Source organism: Pelodiscus sinensis, chromosome 2 (assembly GCF_049634645.1).
Source record: "Pelodiscus sinensis isolate JC-2024 chromosome 2, ASM4963464v1, whole genome shotgun sequence".
In the NCBI taxonomy this organism is placed as follows: Eukaryota; Metazoa; Chordata; order Testudines; family Trionychidae; genus Pelodiscus; species Pelodiscus sinensis.
This window is the reverse complement of record NC_134712.1, coordinates 118,352,010-118,372,258: the sequence shown is the minus strand read 5'-3', so window position 1 is coordinate 118,372,258 and position 20,249 is coordinate 118,352,010. Positions and strand designations below refer to the sequence as shown.

The following is a 20,249-nucleotide window of genomic DNA, read 5'->3' as shown; positions in this document are numbered from 1 at the left end:
TTCATAAATGATATATATAAGTGTAAAGAGAATATAATTAAAATTTGTGGAGAGGGCTTGCAATTGCTGTGAGGGGTTGCAATCTATGAAGGGTTGCAATTGCTTTGGAGGATAGGATTAAAGATAAAAATGATCTTGACAAACAAGAAAAATAGTCTGAAGTAAACAGGATGCAATTAAGGACAAATGCAAAATACTCCCCACTTAGAAAGAATAATCAGTTGCACACATACAAAATAGGAAGTGAAGGCCTAGAAAGGAGTACTGCAGAGAAAGATCTGGAGCTCAGAGTAGATCACAAGATAAATATGAATCAACAGTGTAATACTGTTTCTGGAAAATGCAAACATCATTCTGGGATGCATCAGCAGGAGTGTTGTAAGCAAGGCACAAATAGTAACTCTTTCACTCCACTGTGTGCTGATAAGGCTTCAGCTGGAGTATTGTGTCAAGTTCTGGGCACCATTTTTCAGGAAAGATGCGGATAAATTGGAGAAAGAAGAGAGCAACAAGAATGATTAAAGGTCTAGAAAACATGCCTTATGAAAAACCTGGTTTGGGTTAGTCTAGAAAAGATTATTTGAGAAAGAACATAAGTTTTTCATGTATATAAAAGGATGTTACAGGGAGAAGAGTGAAAAATTGTTCTACTGAATCTCTCAGGATAGAACAAGAAGCAATGGACTTAAACTGGAGTAAGGGAGGTGTAGTCTGGACATTAGGAAAATCTTCCTAAGGCTACGTCTAGACTGCAAGCCTCTTTTGAAAGTGGCTTTTTCAAAAGATTTTTTCAAAAAAGCCTCTTTCAAAAAAGAGCGTCTAGACTACAACCAGTACTTTCGAAAAAGCAAGCCATTAAGAGCCCTAAGTGTGTGTCTAGGCTACAGGGTTTTTTTAAAAAAAATATGGCCTTTTTAAAAAAAAAACTTCCCTTGCATCTAGACTGCTGCTATGTTCTTTCAAAAGTGAATCGAAAGAATGCAGTAGTTTTTTCAACCGCAGGAAACCTCGTTTTATGAAAAATAACGCCTTTTTCAAAAGAGCGCTTTCGAAAAAAGGCACTATATAATGCAAACTGTGCTCTCTTTCGGAAAAAAATGGCTTGCTTTTTCGAAAGTACTGGTTGTAGTCTAGATGTTCTTTTTTGAAAGAGGCTTTTTCGAAAGTATCTTTTGAAAAAGCCTCTTTCGAAAGAGCTTACAGTCTAGATGTAGCCTAAGTTAAGCATTGGAACACGTTGCTCAGGGAAATTATTAAATCTGTCATTGTCAGGAAGAGGAGGTGATAGTGTAAACATGTAAACAGTTAACCAATGAGCCTGGGCTCATCAGTTAACCGTCACAGTTACACGCAGGCTCCCTCCTACCTCCCCCTGCGTGTAAACATGTAAACCCTAAAACTTTAAACAAAGGACACTCTGGATATTCACCTTCTTGCAAATAACAAATCTTAGGAGATGCTGCATTAATAGATGGAAAGAAATGATGCAGCTCAAATTTGTCCACAGCTCAACAGCCAGCAACTGAGGAAGAGAATGCTGATTTTCTTCTTGGACCAGAGAACATCGATGCTACTGATAATGATGATGGACCATCTGTAGTAGTAGGAATGACGCCACCCTCTAATCTTGTTCCATGAGGTATTAGGAGCAATGTGAGACCAAGGAGACTACCTAAAAAGATTAGAAGAGTTTATTGCTGGACTCAAGTGACAGATTGTGAACTGGCTGTTGAAAGTTTTGTAATGGTTATTCATTCTCAAGAGGAATGTGCCTGTTTAGCTGGGCAGGTGCATATAATTACCCCAGTTTGTGTTTGTAATAAGTTTCTTCCAAGATGATTCCTGTTATCCTGTATCTTTGGATCCAGGAACTACAATTCCCAGGATGCACTAGCGGAGAAGGCTGAGGGACAGGAATAAAAGGGAAGGAAGGAAAGGAAGAATGTGAGCTTTGTGAACCAGTGAAGGGAATAAATCATATCTTTGCTATTATCAAGCTTTCTGAGTCTTCCTCAAAATGGTCTAGATACAAAAATCATTTCACAAATTTGTAAAAAGAATTTGTTAGCTCTCCAGTGATGTAGCTAAGAAGCCTGTTTAGAGGGGTATTGCAGACATCATTTTAGAAAATACATTTGTATCTGAAACGGTTAATTGAAAATGGGGAACACTAGTCCAAGCTTATCATCAAAAAACAGAAAATGGGGGGTTGGTGCAGGCTGGGAAAATGGATATAACCAGATAAATGACCTTGTTCCCTGAACTGTGTAATCAATGTCACTGCTATGGCTGCAGTATCTGCAACTGCCATAGCCCTGTGGACCAGAACAAGTTTGAAATCTAGGAGGTAGTTTGGAGTGTATTAGAAATCCTCCCCAAAGACTGAGTCTCAAGCCAAAAACCTTAGGGTGGGAAACTATCATCAAACCTCTGAAATGGCATGAAAGGAGCTCTACTGGAGCCAGACATCCCAGGAAGCTGGGAATTGGAATGGGCTGAGCAGACTCACTCCATATTCACAGAATAGTTTACTGCTTGGATCCAGAGTCTCTCATTGCTTCAAAGGTTGGAGCAAGGGTTGCCCTAATGAAAGAAATGTTGGAAAACTCTCCCCAGGCACCAGTACTCTTAGATATTGCGTATGAGTTAATGAGTTTGAGATGGCTGGTACAATTGGGAGTGTTCCTGTACTTTTAAAACACACTCTTGACATTGTTTGACCCAGCTGACTCTATGAAGAGGGTATCAAAGTTGGGTTCCACATAGTTATACAAATTTGTGAAATGATTTCAATTTGTATTCCTAGAATGCAATAGTGTTGAAGAGCAAGATATGTATCTTTATGGAACATAGATATTAAACACCATTGTTGTGTTATGATACCTATTTTGTGTACCGTGCCTTGAAATTTCCATGAAGCAGCCATTTTGTTGTCAAAACTGGAGCAACTTCTACAGAGGAGGGAGATATATGTGCTCCGGAGCATTTATTCTTATTTATTGTTTTTCCTTCATCTAAAATAAAAGCCATTTAGACCAAATGTATATGGTCTACTGCTTGCGTCTGACGAAAATTCATCAATGCACAAAGTAACAGTAATCTCTGATAGCCTAGACATCAACAGTTACAGTGCATTAGCAGATAGAAACACCGTACGCCATCATGCATCCTACTGTAAAAGAACCCCTCAGGGTCTCAGATCAGAGATCTGCAGATGAACTGTAGTTTGGTGAAAAGGTTGAGCTTGCAGTAATACCAATTCCAAGTGTTCCAAAAAATTGTAAGTACAGCCTTAAAGAAATATGAGATAAGCTTACTCATAGGAACATTTAACCCTGCATAATTAGGTTTCCCCTTATTTGCCTTTTTGACCCCTTAGGGTGTACTTTGATCACATTTTCAAGCTTTTCTTAGCAGCATGAGGGCAAGAAGCATCCTTTCTTTTTAGATGAGTACTAGAGTTTGCATATCATCACAGGGCCTTGGGAGCTGGATCTTCAAGAAAAGCATCAAATGTTGTGGTACTCATGATAAAATTGTAAAAATTGGCAATACTGGGCCTAACTTTGGCTGTTTCTCTGTGCTTGTGTAAGAAGAAGCCTGAATATGACTTTGATTTACAAAAGGATTTCTGTTTTTGCTTTGTTTCTTAGGTGTTATTAACACATGTAACAAAAATAACATTGAAAATATTTTGTCAATGTTGATCTTGCACTTTTCAATGACATAACTGTATGCATTGTGTACATTACACAATTTATATTATATTACTGGTATGAACTAAGCACTGTAATTGTGCTTATAATCATGCCAATGGGGTCAATCTACTAGCAACTATGTAACTGAGACATAGTTTCAGTCAACACAGAAGTGACAGAGATGTTATTTCCTGGACTAGTTCCTTAGAAAAGTGAAATTATTTACAACTGTGGCATTCAGTATATTGTATTTGCTAACACTGCATTTTACTGTTATAGCCATGGAAATCAAGACTGGAGAACCAGTGAACTAATGACAAGATCTATGAGAGCGAAAGCTGAGCAAATGAGATGGGACAGGATTTTAATGAGATTGTTCAAAATTGTTTTCTTTGGGGTTTTTAACATCTATTTAACTTAAATGAGTAGCATGTTGGAAGAAGGCAGGCTTTGTTATTTATTATTACTGACCACCTCTTTGGTTTATTATTTGTTTTTATTTTCCCTTCTATTCATCCTCTTTGCGTGTGAGAGAAGAGATAATGGTGAAAGGGGGGAAAAGAAGTGTGTGTGTGTGTGTGTGTGTGTGTGAGTGTGAGAGAGAGAGAGAGAGAGAGAGAGAGATTTAAAATATACAAATACAATTTAATTAACAGATTAATTATTGGATATGAGGATTACAAAGATTAATCTTTCCCAGATAGCAACTGGAATTAGAGATGCAAACTGAAAGGACCAAAGATAGATGGGTCAGTGGGGTCATAAGGAAATAAAAGTTCAGGTACCCAAGTTTGCTGCGGTATATTGTTCTGTGTAGAACTGTGGTGTCCAACCAGTTCTGAAGCAGTAGCCACTATAGTTGAGTGTGGCTAGTGCTATAGCGAACTAGCCACACTCAACCAGCCAAATAGCTACATGTGGCTCCAGGGGTGGCCAACCTGTGGCTCCAGAGCCACATGCAGTTCTTCCAAAGTTAATATGTGGCTCCTTGCATAGGTACCAAATCCAGGGCTGGACCTACAAGTGCCAACTTTCCTCTGGGCCGCAGGGTGGTCACTGTTCAACCCCCAGCTCTGCCCTAGGCGCTGTCCCCCTCCACCCTTTCCCCCTAGGGTCCTGCCACTTCCCACCTTCTCCAATGATCCTTCACACCCATGCTTCCCCCTCCAGTGTCTCCCACTGAGAAAGAGCTGATCCCAGTGGTCAGGAGGAAAAGGAGAAGGAGGCCCTGACCGGTGGGGTTGCCCATGGGCGGGATGTGCTGAGACTGGTGGTGGGGAGAGGATCAGGCCTGGTGACATAGAACTGTTGCTCTTTGTCAATGTGCATTGGTAAATTCTGGCTCCTTCTCAGTTGTAAGCTGGCCACCCCTGGGCTAGAGGCTACCATGTTGGACACCACGGGTGTAGAAGCTGTAGTTAATCAGAATATATATTATAATTAGAAATGATCATGGTCATCAAGTGAGTCTGATATTATGAGTCTGATTCAAAGGCTACTGAACTGAATGGGAGACTTTCTTTAACTCCAGCTGGCTTCCTGATTGGCTACTGTGGGAGATGAGTATTATTGTTACTGAGAAATTGCCACTGATTGTTGCTCAGTAGAGAATCTCATTGTTCTGGATGGCTGAGATGGTCCTATTTCAGTACCATACTCTTTAATCTATAGTAAATACAGAATATTATGTAAATGAACAGTATTCAAAGGAAGGAAAGAAGTCACAGAAAAACATTAATGACAAGATCCCCTGCTGTTCTGAAGCAACTCACTCTCACTTTTTCTAAAGTAGGTTGCATAAATATTGGTTTTCTCTGAGTATGCCCTACATTCATTTGCTCAGACATGATAAATGTGCTTGGGAATGAGAGATCAATCTTACTTTCCTGTAAAGTAAATATATACATGTTTTGATGTGCACGTAGATGATGCCAATTCTCAATCCTGCAACTTAATCACTGAGCTATATAAGAAAGATATGTTATTCTTAACTACTCAATATTTTAAAAGATATTTGCATTAATCCCAATAAAATATTGTAAATGTATTCAAATCGCATTTCAATTATAATTATGCCAACATTTTCTGTATTTTCCCCTCATATTTATTCATCTTTTTTTTTATAAAAGTCTCAGTTTTAGCGAAGTTGTAACCCAAAATATTAATATAACCATGTTGCTTCACAGTCCCTTCTCACTAACCCCTGTTGTGGTTTCTATTGGTTTGAAGCTCTGGGTAGCCTTCTTTCACTGAAGCCAGCATGCCACTCTCACTCTGCTACTATTATTCTCCCTATCATAACACATACACAGGGGAAAGTTCAGAGAAATTGTAAGGGAACAATTTCAAAAACAATAAAAATAAATACTTGTCACAGAATGACATGGCAGAACTTGTTGCTACATGTTCTCACTGAAGCTAACACCTAAACAAATTTTTAAAAAGATGGGATTGTAAACATATCCAGTTAAAATAAATATTATAAAAATAAACAAGAGTTTAAATAAATAATATATTAAACAAGAGTTTAAATAAAAAATATATATCCTCATGCTTCAGGTGATAAGCCAACTTCCAGCTGCCAGGGTTTTGTATGAAGTATTTTATGGGCAGCTCTTTCCCTAATGGCAAAGTTTTTTGCTGCTTTTCCTAAAACAAATGTCACTGTTGGTGACAGGACATTAAACTAAAAGGACCAGAGATCTAAAACAGCACAGGAAATCTTATTTTTCTAAAAGGAAAGAAATAATATTCTTTCTGAATACTGACATTGTTCAAATTTTTCAAAAGTGTGAGCAAACATGCTACATCTTATTTTTGAAATAAGGCTTTTTGAAAGGCCTTGAAAACTCTAGTTAGTGCAAAAAGTAGTACTTTGTCAATCCCTCATTACACTTGTGCTCTAAAGACTGCACTGACTTCCAATCTATTTCTGAATGCAACTCAAGTTGTTGATTTGATTTGTAAAACTCTTCATGGTTTTTATTCTGTGTTTCTTAAAGATAGCGAGTGAAATACTAGTCACACTGAAATCAACGGGAATTCTGTCATTAAACTCAGTAGGGCTAGGATTTCCTTCTGCTGTTCTCATGTATATTGTGTAAGTTGAGTTTAGAGATGAGACATGCAAGCTAACAGCTTCCAGGTTTGACTGTCAGGGAAGCTGAGGCAGTAGATTTCCAGGGGGGAGGGGGCAGGGGCAGGAGAAGGAGAGGTCATTGATTTGGAATTTTACTCCTCCAGTTCCTCTTGGTTCAATAAAGCTAAAATGCATTGAAGTATCTATTTACTGAGGCTCTGAAAAGGTTGCTTGAGGTGTTTCTGAGGAGTTGTATGGTGGAGGAGGGGGGTGTTAATTGCTCTGTTGTCATTAACTGGAATATTGATAGCTAAAGTGTTTTTACTTTGTTTTTATTGAATTCACCTAAGTATAAATATTGTTTTATATTTAAGTATTTTAATAGGATATATATTTGATGTGCTTAATTGGCTAAATAAAATAACTTTTGAAAATGAACTTATTCATTTTGTATATGGTTTTAGTTAATTACTGTAGAAGCAGTTGGAGACGGGTGATAGGTACCTTCTATAAATGGAAAACAAAAAAATAAACATTTAGAAATGTTTTCTTCAACTATGCCCACTCTCACATCAAAATTTACTTCAGTCAGACTTAAGAAATGTGAATTTCTAATGTGGAAAGAAGTCTCAGTTATTAATATAGTAGATTCTTAGTCTTTTATCACAAACCCTCTATTGATGGACTCTTTTATCACTAGAGATTGTGACATGAATGATTTTAAGGAACTTGTTTTTAGGAAGTTTGTGATAACGTAGTGGAAAAACTGCTGAATACTGTGGGTCATTCCAAACTTGCTAATGACTGCTGTTCAGGTTTAACTGATGTAAAAAACAATTGTGTTTGTGGCACTTTGTTAGGCTACATCTTTCTGAATCCATGTTAATCCTGTTCAGATTTAATAATGACGAATTTATACTTCAGGGAGTTGTAGCGCTCTGGAACACACCAAAAGTTTAAACAAGCAAATACCAACCTAAGGGGAAAAAATATAAGGGAGGGAAAAGGGGGGGTTATAAACTTTGGTTCTTTAACATGTAATGAGGAACCAAACTTGATTTCACTTTAAAAAAACAAATAAATAAAATAAACAAATCTGTAGTTAGGGAGGAGAGTAGACAGCTGGGTAAGAGGATTGGTGAAAACTTTCTACCAATTAATCTTTCAGCTCTTAAGTCTGGGTTTGAGATTAATCCAGCACAAATTAAAATACAAATCTTTAATAAACATTGCTTTCATTTAAAGATGATACTTTCTGTAATAATTTGAAATATTTGATATATCATCTAACCTACTCCTGTAGCTTATAAGGCTTAGTGATTATTGTCTCAGTTTGTTTCTGCAGGTGCTGTTTTTGACAGCATCACAACTCACCGTCAGCTGCTGTCTTGAACAACACAGTGGAAAAATTTAAGAGGCTTGATGTTTAATTTGTAGCTGTTTAAAATCTCTCCCTATATACATATGATGCTGCTCCAACTGCTGATAAATAATCAACATATTTGTATTGAGGGTGATAAATATAATCAGACTAAATTGGTACTTTCTTAAATTTGCTACTGTATCCACACTTCCGAACTACTTTCATTACAATGCTAACCCAGTATTACAAAGAATTACATAGTAACAGTCTAGCACAACCTGGAAAGATGCAATTATTTAGGAAATCCTTGTCTTATTGAAAAACTACATTGTCTAGCTCTACCAAAAATGAATTTCAAATACTGGTCTTAGCTTCAGTATCCCATGACTGGTGGAAGACGGCGGGACATTGCAGAAGGACCATCCTCCTTTATTGGGATAGAGCAGGGGTTCCCAACCTTTTTCGGTCCCCATACCCTCTTGGCTTTTAGTAAACCTTCCCGTACTCCCTATTCAATAGGAAAGGAAATAAATTCTAGACCCTAGAATCCACAACTTTTTTCACTAACACTACTATTTTTGGAATATTTCAATTAGGATAATCTAGTTATTTACCAAATATTCCCCATACCCCCTTGATAAGCTTCTCGTACCCCCTGGGGGTACACGTACCCCAGTCGGGAATCACTGGGATAGAGGGAGACTTGCCTTACTTCCCAGAGACTCCATTCCAACAATGAGAAATGACTGTGATGAGCTTTTCAGTAGAGCCTTCCAACTCTGAATGAATTAGTGACATGAGCCCAAATCAGTAAATGTATTTAGGCTCCTAACTTGCACTGATTTCAATAGAAATTAGGAGTCTAGCACCTTTGAGGGCTAGGGCACTGGTTCACTTCACATTACAAAAGCAGAGACAAGAGCAACATATTCACTCTCTCCTATCTAATTTTTACTACTGAGAAACAGAGGGTCTGGGATCTGCTCCTGGTTTTGAAACTGATCACTGAGTGACCATGGAAAAATCATTTAACCTGTCATTTGTAAAATGGAAATAATTACACATATCCATGCTTTGGTAACATGCTTTCAGATCTACAGATGAAAACTGTTAAATACTCTTGTAAACAAATTAATTTTTCCGTCTGAAAGAGGCTGCAAATTTGAAAAGGTGGACAAGCCATTGCCAGAAATTATTTAAGGAGGTAGAAACAGAAAATAACAACAACAAAAATCAGCATCTCCCCTATATCATGTAGATACAAATATAAGTTGCAGTGTAATATATAATATATGGCCTAATTCTTTTAGATCCCAATTCAAGAAAATATCCCTGCTGAAGAATGGTTCTTAGGCTGATGCTCAACTTCAAAATTACATGTTTTTATATTCTTTCCTGAATAATGATGGACATAAGTACTTCCTTGAGTACTTTTCTGAACTGGGGCCTTAGACAGTTAGATGAGCAAAACATGTAGTGAATATCTGTGTGTAATTAATGTGACTGAGCACACAATTTGGGTAGCTGCCTGCACTATCAGTTCTAATAACTTACACAGATGCATACCTGATTTTCTTAAACAATCACTGCAATTTCACACATAGCTGAGGTGTACAATTGCAAGCCTAGTTTTTAGAAATGGAGGCCTATATTTTTTAATTAAATGTTACTTGGATAACACCTTTCATATGAAAACACTGAAATGCATTTACAAAAATGACATTATTAAATTGCTTTATTTACAATGACCTCTCTTCTCATCCTTTCTCTACTACTTGGATTATTTTTACTGTTGCAAGTCCTTTGTCTTCTGCTTCAAGATGGTAACACTTAAGCCTCTTCCTCTTTAGGGAAATTCTCTTTCTCTAGCAAAAATAGGCTATTAAAAACAGAGCTGTACAAGGCTCCAGATACCTTGGTACAGAGCTGATGAATATTAATTCCTCCTTTCTGAACTGTATGCAATTTCTTAGCTTCCATATTTTATTTCTCCCCTTCACATATTAACTGGGATCACTTAAAATGTTTTCCCCAATGTTTTATATCCTTCACATTCTTAAATATAGATCCTCATTAGCAGCAGTATTGAAACCTACTTACAGCAGGGAAGCTATGAATATGATCTTTCCAGTAGGATCTGACAGTGTTCATCTGCTTTAAATCCAGCACTGACTCGCCTTTAAAGCTGTATTTACTCAAAGATTGGAAAATGAACAACTCCAGCTCAATGAGGGCACAATATTTTTAAATATTAAACTTAAAAATGGTATAATAAAGTTATAATTGCACATTCCATATAACAATAAACTTGTTTTTTAATGTAGTAGGTTATCAAACTGATTATTTAACAAGGACCACTAAATATATGCTATTCTGTTCCAATGGATAAAAAGACAGGTTTGAATTGCAAATTAAGACAGTGATTTCAGCTAAATCCAAGAACTGTACAATTGCTAATGCTGTAGGTTTAATACAGTTAACACAACCAAGTGGCACTGAAGTGAGTTGACTGTAGGACACATCGTCCCATGTATTTCTGCAGTCAAACAGGTGGTAAACCTATAGAAACCTACTGATGCCCCTAATATGCTCCCTGTATGGTAGAAAAACCACTCCAAAGATGTGGAGAAATTGGAGAAGGTCCAGAGAAGAGCAATAAAAATAACTAAAGGACTAGAAAACATAACCTATGAAGGAAAACTGAAAGAATTGGGCTTGTTTAGTTTAGAAAAGAGAAGACTGAGAGGGGACATGATAGCAGCTTTCAAGTACCTAAAAGGGTGTTAAAAGGGGGAGGGAGAAAAATTGTTCTCTTTGGCCTCTGATGATAGGACAAGAAGCAATGGGCTTAAATTGCAGCAAGGGAATTTTAGGTTTGACATTAGGAAAAACTTCCTGTCAGGGTGGTTATACACTGGAATAAATTGCCTAGGGAGGTTGTGGAATCTCCATCACTGGAGACATTCAAGAGTAGGTTGGATAGCCATCTATCAGGGATGATTTAAACAGTGCTGGTCCAGCTGTGAGGGCAGGGGACTGGACTTGACTTCTTGAGGTCCCTTCCACTTCTAGGATTCTATAAGTTTGCTTTAGGCTCGGGGCTCTGTGTAGATTTGGGGGAATCAGGGACTAACTGCTGTACTGCAGACTTTATAGATAAATGAATTGGAGTTTGGTACTCCAAGCATAACTGATACAGCAGGGCTCTCTTCAAAAGTGTTACTGTGCAGCTATAGGAGCATGCAGCTGTTGGCAGAAAGTCTTACGTAGCCATGCTGCTACAGCAGTAGGCCAGTAGTAGGGAAGTACTGGGAGTATCGTGGGCATGGTCTACACTTAAAAGTTAGGTTGACATGGGCATGGAATTAAGAAGTGTGAAGGATTGGCACCCTGAGCATTGTAACTATGATGTAAACCCTGGCATTGACATGGGTAGCTTAATGGTCAAATTCTTTCATTGACTTAGCTACTGCATCTTAGAGAAGAATTTTCTGGATTAACTATGTTGAAGTTGAAAACCCTTGTCACCTAGAAAGCATCTACACTACAGTGAAATTAGCGGCACCACATAATTGTGCTGCTGTACCTTCCTTGTGTAGATATGCCCTCAGTGACTTATGAATCTATTGGGCCCGGCCAGGGCATCTAAATAATCTTGTGTCCCTTTTGTTGCCTCTAAACCTCCCTTCCTGCATAAACCTGCATGTGAAAGAAACTTCAACAGATTAATCTCAGTTTCATAGAACTATTCTCTTCCCATCAAGTTTTTTTGTGGAAGCAGTTTCATATGGTTTTGTCAGAATGATTTCATAATGATAAACTGTCAATTAGTTGTTTTAATAAAAGTTTTTCAAATTCAGAACATTCTTTCTCAAAATGGCCAGATTCTGCTGGGAAGTCTTGAGATTGTCAATCATCCTCTTTCTCACCATTCCTTTTTATTTACTTTTAAATAACAATCAAAATATAGAAAACCAAAGAAAACATGAATTCACCTGCCCTGAGCTTTAAAGATTAATCTTGAATGTATTGCAGTATAGCAACAGTTAATCCTGATCTAAATTTCTAATTCCAATTAAAAACAGTTAAGAGGAGAGTTAATATTGTAAATCTCTCTCAGTTACTGGGAAATAAACCCTAAGAAGAACAGTATGGTTTGCTAAAGGTGCAAACATGAGTCTGAATGTTCAAAGTTAAATTACAGTAAAAAAAAAATATGGGGAAAACCCAATTGGTGAAATTCACTTCCTCACCTCAATTCAAAGTAATCAGACTTTATACAAGTGAAGTGTGGGGATGAAGGGTCAGAACAGTCACTTTCTCATCAAAATTCAAAAAATGTGAAAGCCCACAGGCATGATTCTTCTTTGCCCTCAGAGATCACATAGTGCTAGGGAACTTGTGTTTGTCTTTTGCAACTGAGTGAATTTTATGAGTGGTAACCTAAACAACTTTAACTTTAATCCACTAGACCCTGGTAGTTTGCTGCTGTGAGACAGATGGGTGCATGGTGCACCTCATTTTAAGTACCACAATAAAGTAAAGTCAGCCTATGAACAAGGGGAACGTATCATATTCAATCACTACTCAGTTAACAGACTTGTTTTATTTATGGATTTGAGTATTTCTGTGAGCAGAGTTATGAGCTGAATTCACAGCTAATGTGAATTAGCATTGCTTCACAGATGCTAATGGAACTATGCCATTTCACACCAGCTGAGAATCTGAACTGAGGATGTTTGGATGACGGTAGGCATGCATATGCACACTACCTAATACTGGATTGTCTAATGCTGGATGTTATGGATTCTAGTGTATACTTAATTTTGAACTTCCGGGTATTCTAATATTTGTTCTCTTTGAGAAAACTGGTGGTTCCCCCTTTAGATAAATATTTACAAGCTTAAACTGAGTCTGCAAAGGATTTTCTGGAAGATTCCTTTCCTTTTAAAAAGCCTTAATACTAAGTGACAACAGTCTCTTTGGAACTTTGTTTCCCTCTTGCTTGCATCAAGACAGGATCATCCTGCCCTGCTTCCTATGTCTTTCTCTCTTTTCCTCTGGCTCCCCAGACAAATACCCCATATACAGGCCTGCCCATGGGGGGAGAGGGGGATTAAAAGGGGCAGATGACTTGGGGCCTGGTGATTGAAAGAGGCCTGGGGCTCCTGGCTGCTGCTACTGTGGCAGTGGCAGCAGCTAGAGTCTTGGGCCTTTTAATTGGCCACTGGAGCAGTGCTCTGCTCAGCTCTGAGGATTGGAGGAGGGGCACAGGGACTGGCTGATCCTGGCACTGCCTCCCTGGCCTAAGGCCCCACCCCTTCCAGGAGCACGGAGCTGGCGCTGCCCACACCTTGCCCAGGGGCCCACAAGAGCTGTTGGTGCCCCTGCCCTTATACCCCAAGCTATCCCACCTCCCCCCCCCCCCACACACACCTGCTGCACTTCCGATTGGACAGTTTTTACTGGGGCTGTGCTGTCTTTGCAAGGCAGGGACTCAAACTTTTATCCTCACCTATCAAAAAAGTCAGAATGCTATTACCATCTGCAAAAAATTAAAAAAAATATTTAATGGTCCTGCAGCACCTCAGAGACTAACCAAAAATGTAAATAATGTCATGGGCTTTCATGGGCATAACCCACTTCTTCAGATGAATGGAGCAAGGGATCTAGATTAGGTACAGAGTTACAGACTAACACGGCTACCCCTCTGAGACCATCTGCAAAGATTATTGGGCCTAAAAACTTGGAGAAAAGAGATGATTAAGGAAATATATTCTAATTTGAATCCATAACTGTTATTTATTTTTATACTATTTTAGATCTTGTGTATAGTAAGAATAAAGCCTGATTCTCCTCTCACTTTAATTGGCTTAAATCAGATGAGGAGTAACTCTAGTTAAGAGGCATCACAATTGTGTAAAATCAGCAAAACTGACAAAAGAAAAATGTGCAAGGAAGTGGAGAATTAGCTTCATTTATGCTGCATATTGCCCCTTTCAAAGTGTAGTTTTTGGACATAAATCTGAGCCTTTAATGGCGGTGTACAGCATTCAACTGCTGTTAGTTTATGTTCTGGATGTGATTCTAGCTATCTAGCTTAGAAAGAATTCCAAAGATGCTTTTTGCTAGCAATTAGACATAAGGACATACCCAAGATTACGGCAGATTCAGAACACAGCAGTTCATTTACAGATCACTCTGTTCTAAAAGACAACAGTCTTCCGGTCAAAATAAATGTATGAGCATCCTTCAGACACATACAATAATTAAGATATATTTACATCATAAGTTCTTTAAAGAATATCTTGAGTGCTTTCTGTGAAAACAGCAGCACACTTTCCAGGATAAAGATGAGTATAATAATGTACAAATTGACATAGCCTGCCATTGTTGTGAGTGATGAACTTCATTGTTTCTTTTTACATTATGAATAAGTTTTTAAAAAATCACAAGTTTTAGAATAGGCCTCATAGTCAGTGTTGCTTTATTGATATCATCGTAGAGTTCTTAGTGGTGAAGATTTGTTTTTCTCCCTAAATGTTAGCTACTTGGTTAATTGCCAAAAGCAATTAGTTTAGTGCAGCCTGTAACATTTTTTACAAATATTTGGCAAAACATTTTACTGCAGCTTTACAAAATGTACCAAATGGGACAGATTTCAAGCAATTAGAAGCTGGTCCTGGGCATGCTACTCAGCTAAAACTCCCCCCTGACTGCAGGAGCAGTTTTGCCTAAATAAATATGGGATTGTGACCCTACAATATTAAAATGCATGGTTTCACATAGTTGTATATATTTACCAGATATTTACAATTTTAATCCATTATTTTATTTTGAATGACCTTTTTGGACAATTTTGCAGCATCATTCTTGCTATTGAGCATTTTTTAAAACAAAATATTTTCGCTTTCAGTGCTTGCAATGGTTTCCAGACCAACAACTGCTTTTGTGTGTACCAAATAGATCAGCTGTACAAGATTTGTTCACAATGTATGCCTGTTTCTCCATTCTGGTTCTGAAGAAGATGGTATCTCAGACTCTTAATAATTTGTTGGCCTCTTCACTGAAACAGTAAACAGGATTGCCATTTCAGATTTTTTAAATTTATGGAGATATGCTAAATCGAATTGTAAGATTGTTTCACATGGGTCCTGAAGAAGCTATTAGCTGGTGATTACTTTCTAAGGGTATGTCTACACTGCCACCCTAGTTAGAACTAGGGTGGCTAATGTAGGCATTCGAACTTGCACATGAAGCCCGGGATTTAAAGCCTACAGTGTAGATATAGCCCCCGTGTGTGGGTTACACCAGCATGGTGTACAGCCTCTCCCTGAGTTATGAATGAGTTACGGACCAAACACTTGGCCGTAACTCGATCCATTTGTAACTCGGACCCCATTGAGTTACACGCGACAGCGCTGTTTGTAAGCGTGGGTTGTGTTCGTAACTCAGGGACGCCTTTACGACCGCTCCATGGGCGCTTTGGTCGTAAGTGCGAACCGTCGTAACTCGACCGTTTGCAACTGGGGGAGCGGCTGTAAATGAGACAGGGTGGGGAGAGTGACAGATGGGGGATAGAATAAGTGGGCAGGGTGTGGCCTCAGGGCAGGAGCCAGGCAAGAGTGTTTGGTTTTGTGTGAGTAGAAAAGTCAGCAACCCCATTTAAAACTAATAGAAGGAGGTGCATATACAAGGGAGCTGTTCAACTAGGCAAGGTAGGAGAGTGCCAACTCCTCAGTCTGAGAAGTGGTGGGGGCTTGGCTGGAAAGGGTGGAGCTGGGGCAGCCAGTCCTCCGCATCTCCTGAAAAAGGATCCCCCTTCAGCCCCTTCCAGATTACACTGCCTGGAGCTCCAACTGCCCCAGCCTCTGTACCCTCTACAGTGGCAGGCCTGTGCACATAGATTTCATTATCAGTGCCTTGGGTCTCACAGGTTCCCCAGAACAGCCGGGTTAGAAAGCTCCAGATAAAACACAATCATGGGGTAAAAGGAAAAGTCCTCCCTAGATTTTAAAAGTAACGATGCAAGGTGAAGCGGCGGTGGTGAATGGCAAGTGACTGCTGGTGTTCCCTGGGGAGTTCTAGCTAGTCTCGTCTTTATTTGCGTTTTTAAAGTTCAGGGCAGTATCTGAGACTACGCTGATCTGCGCGCAGTGCATCTGGAGGAAGAGACGTTACAGTGATTTTGCCGACTGGAAAGGAAGGCAGCCAGGCCCATGACGCTGAGCAGGCCGTGGGCCGCTGCTCTAATCAAAAATTGTGGCGAACTTCAGGCTGGACTGAAATCCGCTGGGAGGACGCGAGGGTGACTGGGTCCGGGCGGCTGCCAGCTGCAGGGGACCCGCCCGGGCTGGGGCTGGGCCGGGCGCCGCGGGAGGGCAGGCGGGGCCCGAGCTCCGGGCACGCTGCAGTCGCGGCATCTGAGACAGGGACCCCGGCCCTGCCTTGGGGCAGTCCCAGGAGCAGGGGCGGGCGGACCGGGCGCGCGGCGGGGGACAAGAAGGCGGGAACCTCCCGTCGGAGGAAGAAAGGAGCAGAGGGCTGCTGGGATTTGTAGTCCGTGTGTGGGTGTATGGCCGATGGGAGCTGGCCGCGGACTCCATTTCCCAGAGTGCCTCGCTCGCCCCCTGCCGTCACCTTGAATTTTGTCATCGGAGCCCCGCCCCAGCGCGCCAGGGATGGCGTCAACCTGGGTCGAGTATGCATGAGCCCACCCCCTCCGCTCCTCCCTGGATGCTATTGTAAATAGAAGGTCGGGGTTACTTAATATTCATGAGGCTCCGAGGAGGGTAGGGGAGGGGGGAAGGCGGCTCCTCTCTCTGTCCCTAATGGCGCTCGCGACAGCTGTGGAGCGCGGCTGAGCCAAACGCGCGGCACGGAACGCGGCGGCACCGACCGACGGAATGCTCCCGATTGCTACATAATCCGCCTCTGGAACGCGGCGCCTTGCTCCGTTCTGTTCCCCGCCCCCCTCGCGCTAGCGGCGCTGCCCCGGGGAGGAGGCGGCATCCCCAACCCCCGGGCAATGGAGCCCGCGCAGCAGCGAGCGAGAGAAGCCCCGGTGGCGGCGCGGAGCAGCAGCGGGGAGCAACAGAGCACCTCCCCGGGCGAGAGGAGCCGGGTAACGCCGGGCACCGAGACCAGCGTGGAGCAATCGGGCGGCGCCGAGGCCGGGCATCTAGAAGGCAAAGTAGCCGGGGGGCCGGGGAGGAGGCGGGGGGCCGGAGGGGGCTTCGCTCCCCATTCTGCGCTGGTGGGCAACGGGACTCGGGCTGCTCCTAGCCGGGGCAGCAGCGCTAACTCCCTGCTGCTGCGAAGGGGGAGGCTGAAGAGGAATCTCTCTGCAGCCGCCGCCGTCGCCGCCTCCTCCTCCTCTCCGGCGGCTCCTGCCTCGCTGGGCACCCGCAGCCTGGATAGGAAAGCGCTGCTGCTGAAGCCGCCCCGGCAGTTGCAGCCACTGCAGCCCCCGGAGCGGGACTGGGTGCGGCGGGACCTGCAACGGGGCTGCGTCCATGTCTACGAGCGCCACATGTCCTACCTTCGCCCGGTGCTCTGCACACTGGAGACCACGGCGGCCGAGGTGGCGGCCCGGCTGCTGCAGCTTGGCCATAGGGGTGGCACCGGTGTGGTCCGGGTGTTGGGTAAGGCGAGCGTGCAGCCCCAGGAGGGAGCAGCAGCGTTCCCGGGGGAGACCTACTCCGGCACCGTGGCTGCAGTAGACCAGGACAGCCTGACGCCTCCCGGCCTCCCGCCTTCAAGGCAGCAGCGGCCAGAGCAAGATGAGAGGCCGAGAAGCCGCCGGGGAACCCGTCACGGGCTGGGCCGGCAATCGCCGGGGGACAACGGGGAGATAACCCGACCCAGCCGGCTGGCACTGAGCGGCAGCGCCGGGGAGAACAGCTGGACAGATCCTCGGCCGAGTCCCTCGTCCTCCGACTTCAGTCCCAGGGCGCCGCCGCCCGCCGAGCTGTACCTGGCTGGGCCGCCGCTATCCTGCCCCTCCCTCCTGGGCGAGCTGGGACTGGCCGGCTCCGACACCGAGAGCTTCAGCCTCAGCCCCAGCGCCGAGAGCGTCTCCGATCGCCTGGACCCCTACAGCAGCGGTGGCTCATCGTCCTCCGAGGAGCTGGAGGCGGATTCTGCTGCGCCAGCTGGGGAAGAGGCAGGTGTAGCGCCGGGCAGGAGCCATTATCGGCCGGGCGAATTCCCCTCCGTGCATCCCCCTTCGCGGGCAGGGCGTGCGGGGGAAGAGCCCCCCGGGGCAGGGATGGCTGCTGCAACCCCCGCCGGCTCCAAGGTGTTTCACTTGGGAGGAGAGGCTGGCGCCTCGTCTTCTCTGCCCCCGGCCTTGTACGTGCAGTTCCACGGGGAAACCAGCCGCCGCCTGGAGGCACAGGAGAAACCCCTGCAGATCCAGAACGATTACCTCTCCCAGCTGGGCTTCCGGGACCTGTGGAGAGTGCAGGAGGAGGGCATGGACTCCGAGACCGGCTGTCTTATTCGCTTCTATGCAGGTGAGCCAAGGAGTGTGTGTGAAACAGGGCTACCTGGGTGCAGGGCCAGCTCTGCCGGCTAGAAATACAGATGCTGACTTGTGTGTGTGTTTGGAGGTTAAATGTCTAAGGGGATAACAGATATCCCCAGGAGAGTTCCTTTTAAAACGGTGCACATCAACCAGTGGTGAACTATTCCTTACAATTGCACCAGTGATATGTTGGGGAGGCCTGTCTTTTTTACTTGTATTTATATAGGGCATCCAAAGTGCCCGATGCCGTACAAAAGACTCCATGTCTCTCTGGCCTAAAAATCTTAGGATCATTATCTTTCCTCCCGCTTATTTGCTTTGCCAAATTCTATGCCCAGGATTGTACGGAGGATATCCTTTTGGGAGAGAGAATGCCACTTATTAGGAAGATATGGATAATAGTAATGAGGGGGTTCGTTCTTTAGAGACATTGAGCTGAGTTTGTGATGACCTCAAGAACCGAAGGGTGACTTGCCTGCATGGGGCCAAGGTTACAGATCTCCTGAGGCATCTAGACAGACTTATGAGCAGTGCTGGTGAAATCCCCACCTAATAACCATGATTGATACTCTGTTATCATTTATGTGGCTAGATTTATGAAAACCCTCAGTCAGCTTTACCAAAAGCTCTTGTTATCCAAAACGCACAATATTTTATTGTATTCAGTGCTCCTGATGTTTTGGGTCATGAACATAGTACTGCAATGTTGAAGAGTTTTCCTCCTCTTAAGTGAGGAAAACTTAAGCATCTACATTTAAAGTTGTTAGACTTTCCAATATATTTTCTTCTGTCTTTGACAACTGTTAGGGCAAAGGTGGGGAGGGAAATTGTTTAAATATTTGGCTTTCAACTGTTTCTTAAAATGTGAGGCTGAGGGCAGGGCTGCATACAGATATGCAGTAAAGATGGATCTTTAAAATTCAACTGCTTTAGGCTTGAGACTGTATGGGTAGCACCAGTAGTTCCTATGAGTTGACAAGTGCATATTGCTGGAAGGTAAATGCTGTATTTACATTTTAAAAATGTGTTAAAAGCCTCTGCAACTGTTTGAGCAGTTCTGTCTGCATTGAAAGAATAAAACAATAATCAAGGAAGCATCTTTATGCAAAGTAACCTTTTAAGACTACGTATCAAAATCTTGGTCTCAAACTTTTAAATGAAACTTTGCTGGCTGGCTTGCCAAGTAGGACTTGGGAAAAAGTCATCTGTTTTAGTTGTTACAATGTAAATATACCCTATTTTGCATTTGTGATATCTGCTGTAAAACATGGATACCAATTAAGTTATTGGCTTCATGTAAAATGTTAACCATAAAACTACATAAATTTTGTTTAATTTCCTTGTCTGTCACTTTTAAAAAGGGGTGAAAAAAAGAATTATTGAACATTCAGATACCCACAGTGTATGTATGTAATAAGTGGGTTTATTTTAATGTGTGCTCTTGCATCTTACAAGTTGATATTATTAGCTATTTAATAGAAAATGACAGACACAGCATGTAGGCATTGCTGCTCTTGGACCTGACTGGACCATGAAAATTGCTTTATATTCTGTACTCAAAGTTACAGTACTGTAGCAGCA

General features: G+C 42.2%; 1 protein-coding gene across 1 annotated transcript in view; it reads left to right on the top strand.

Moving 5' to 3' along the window:
* The first annotated feature begins 16,479 nt into the window (after positions 1-16,479).
* Positions 16,480-20,249, top strand: part of PHLPP1 (PH domain and leucine rich repeat protein phosphatase 1) — a 232,234-nt gene continuing 228,464 nt past the window's right edge. The window contains exon 1 of the mRNA XM_014573530.3: positions 16,480-18,657. Coding sequence (XP_014429016.3) covers positions 17,169-18,657 — 1,489 coding nt within the window. The 5' untranslated portion in view covers positions 16,480-17,168. The remainder of the gene's footprint in view (positions 18,658-20,249) is intronic.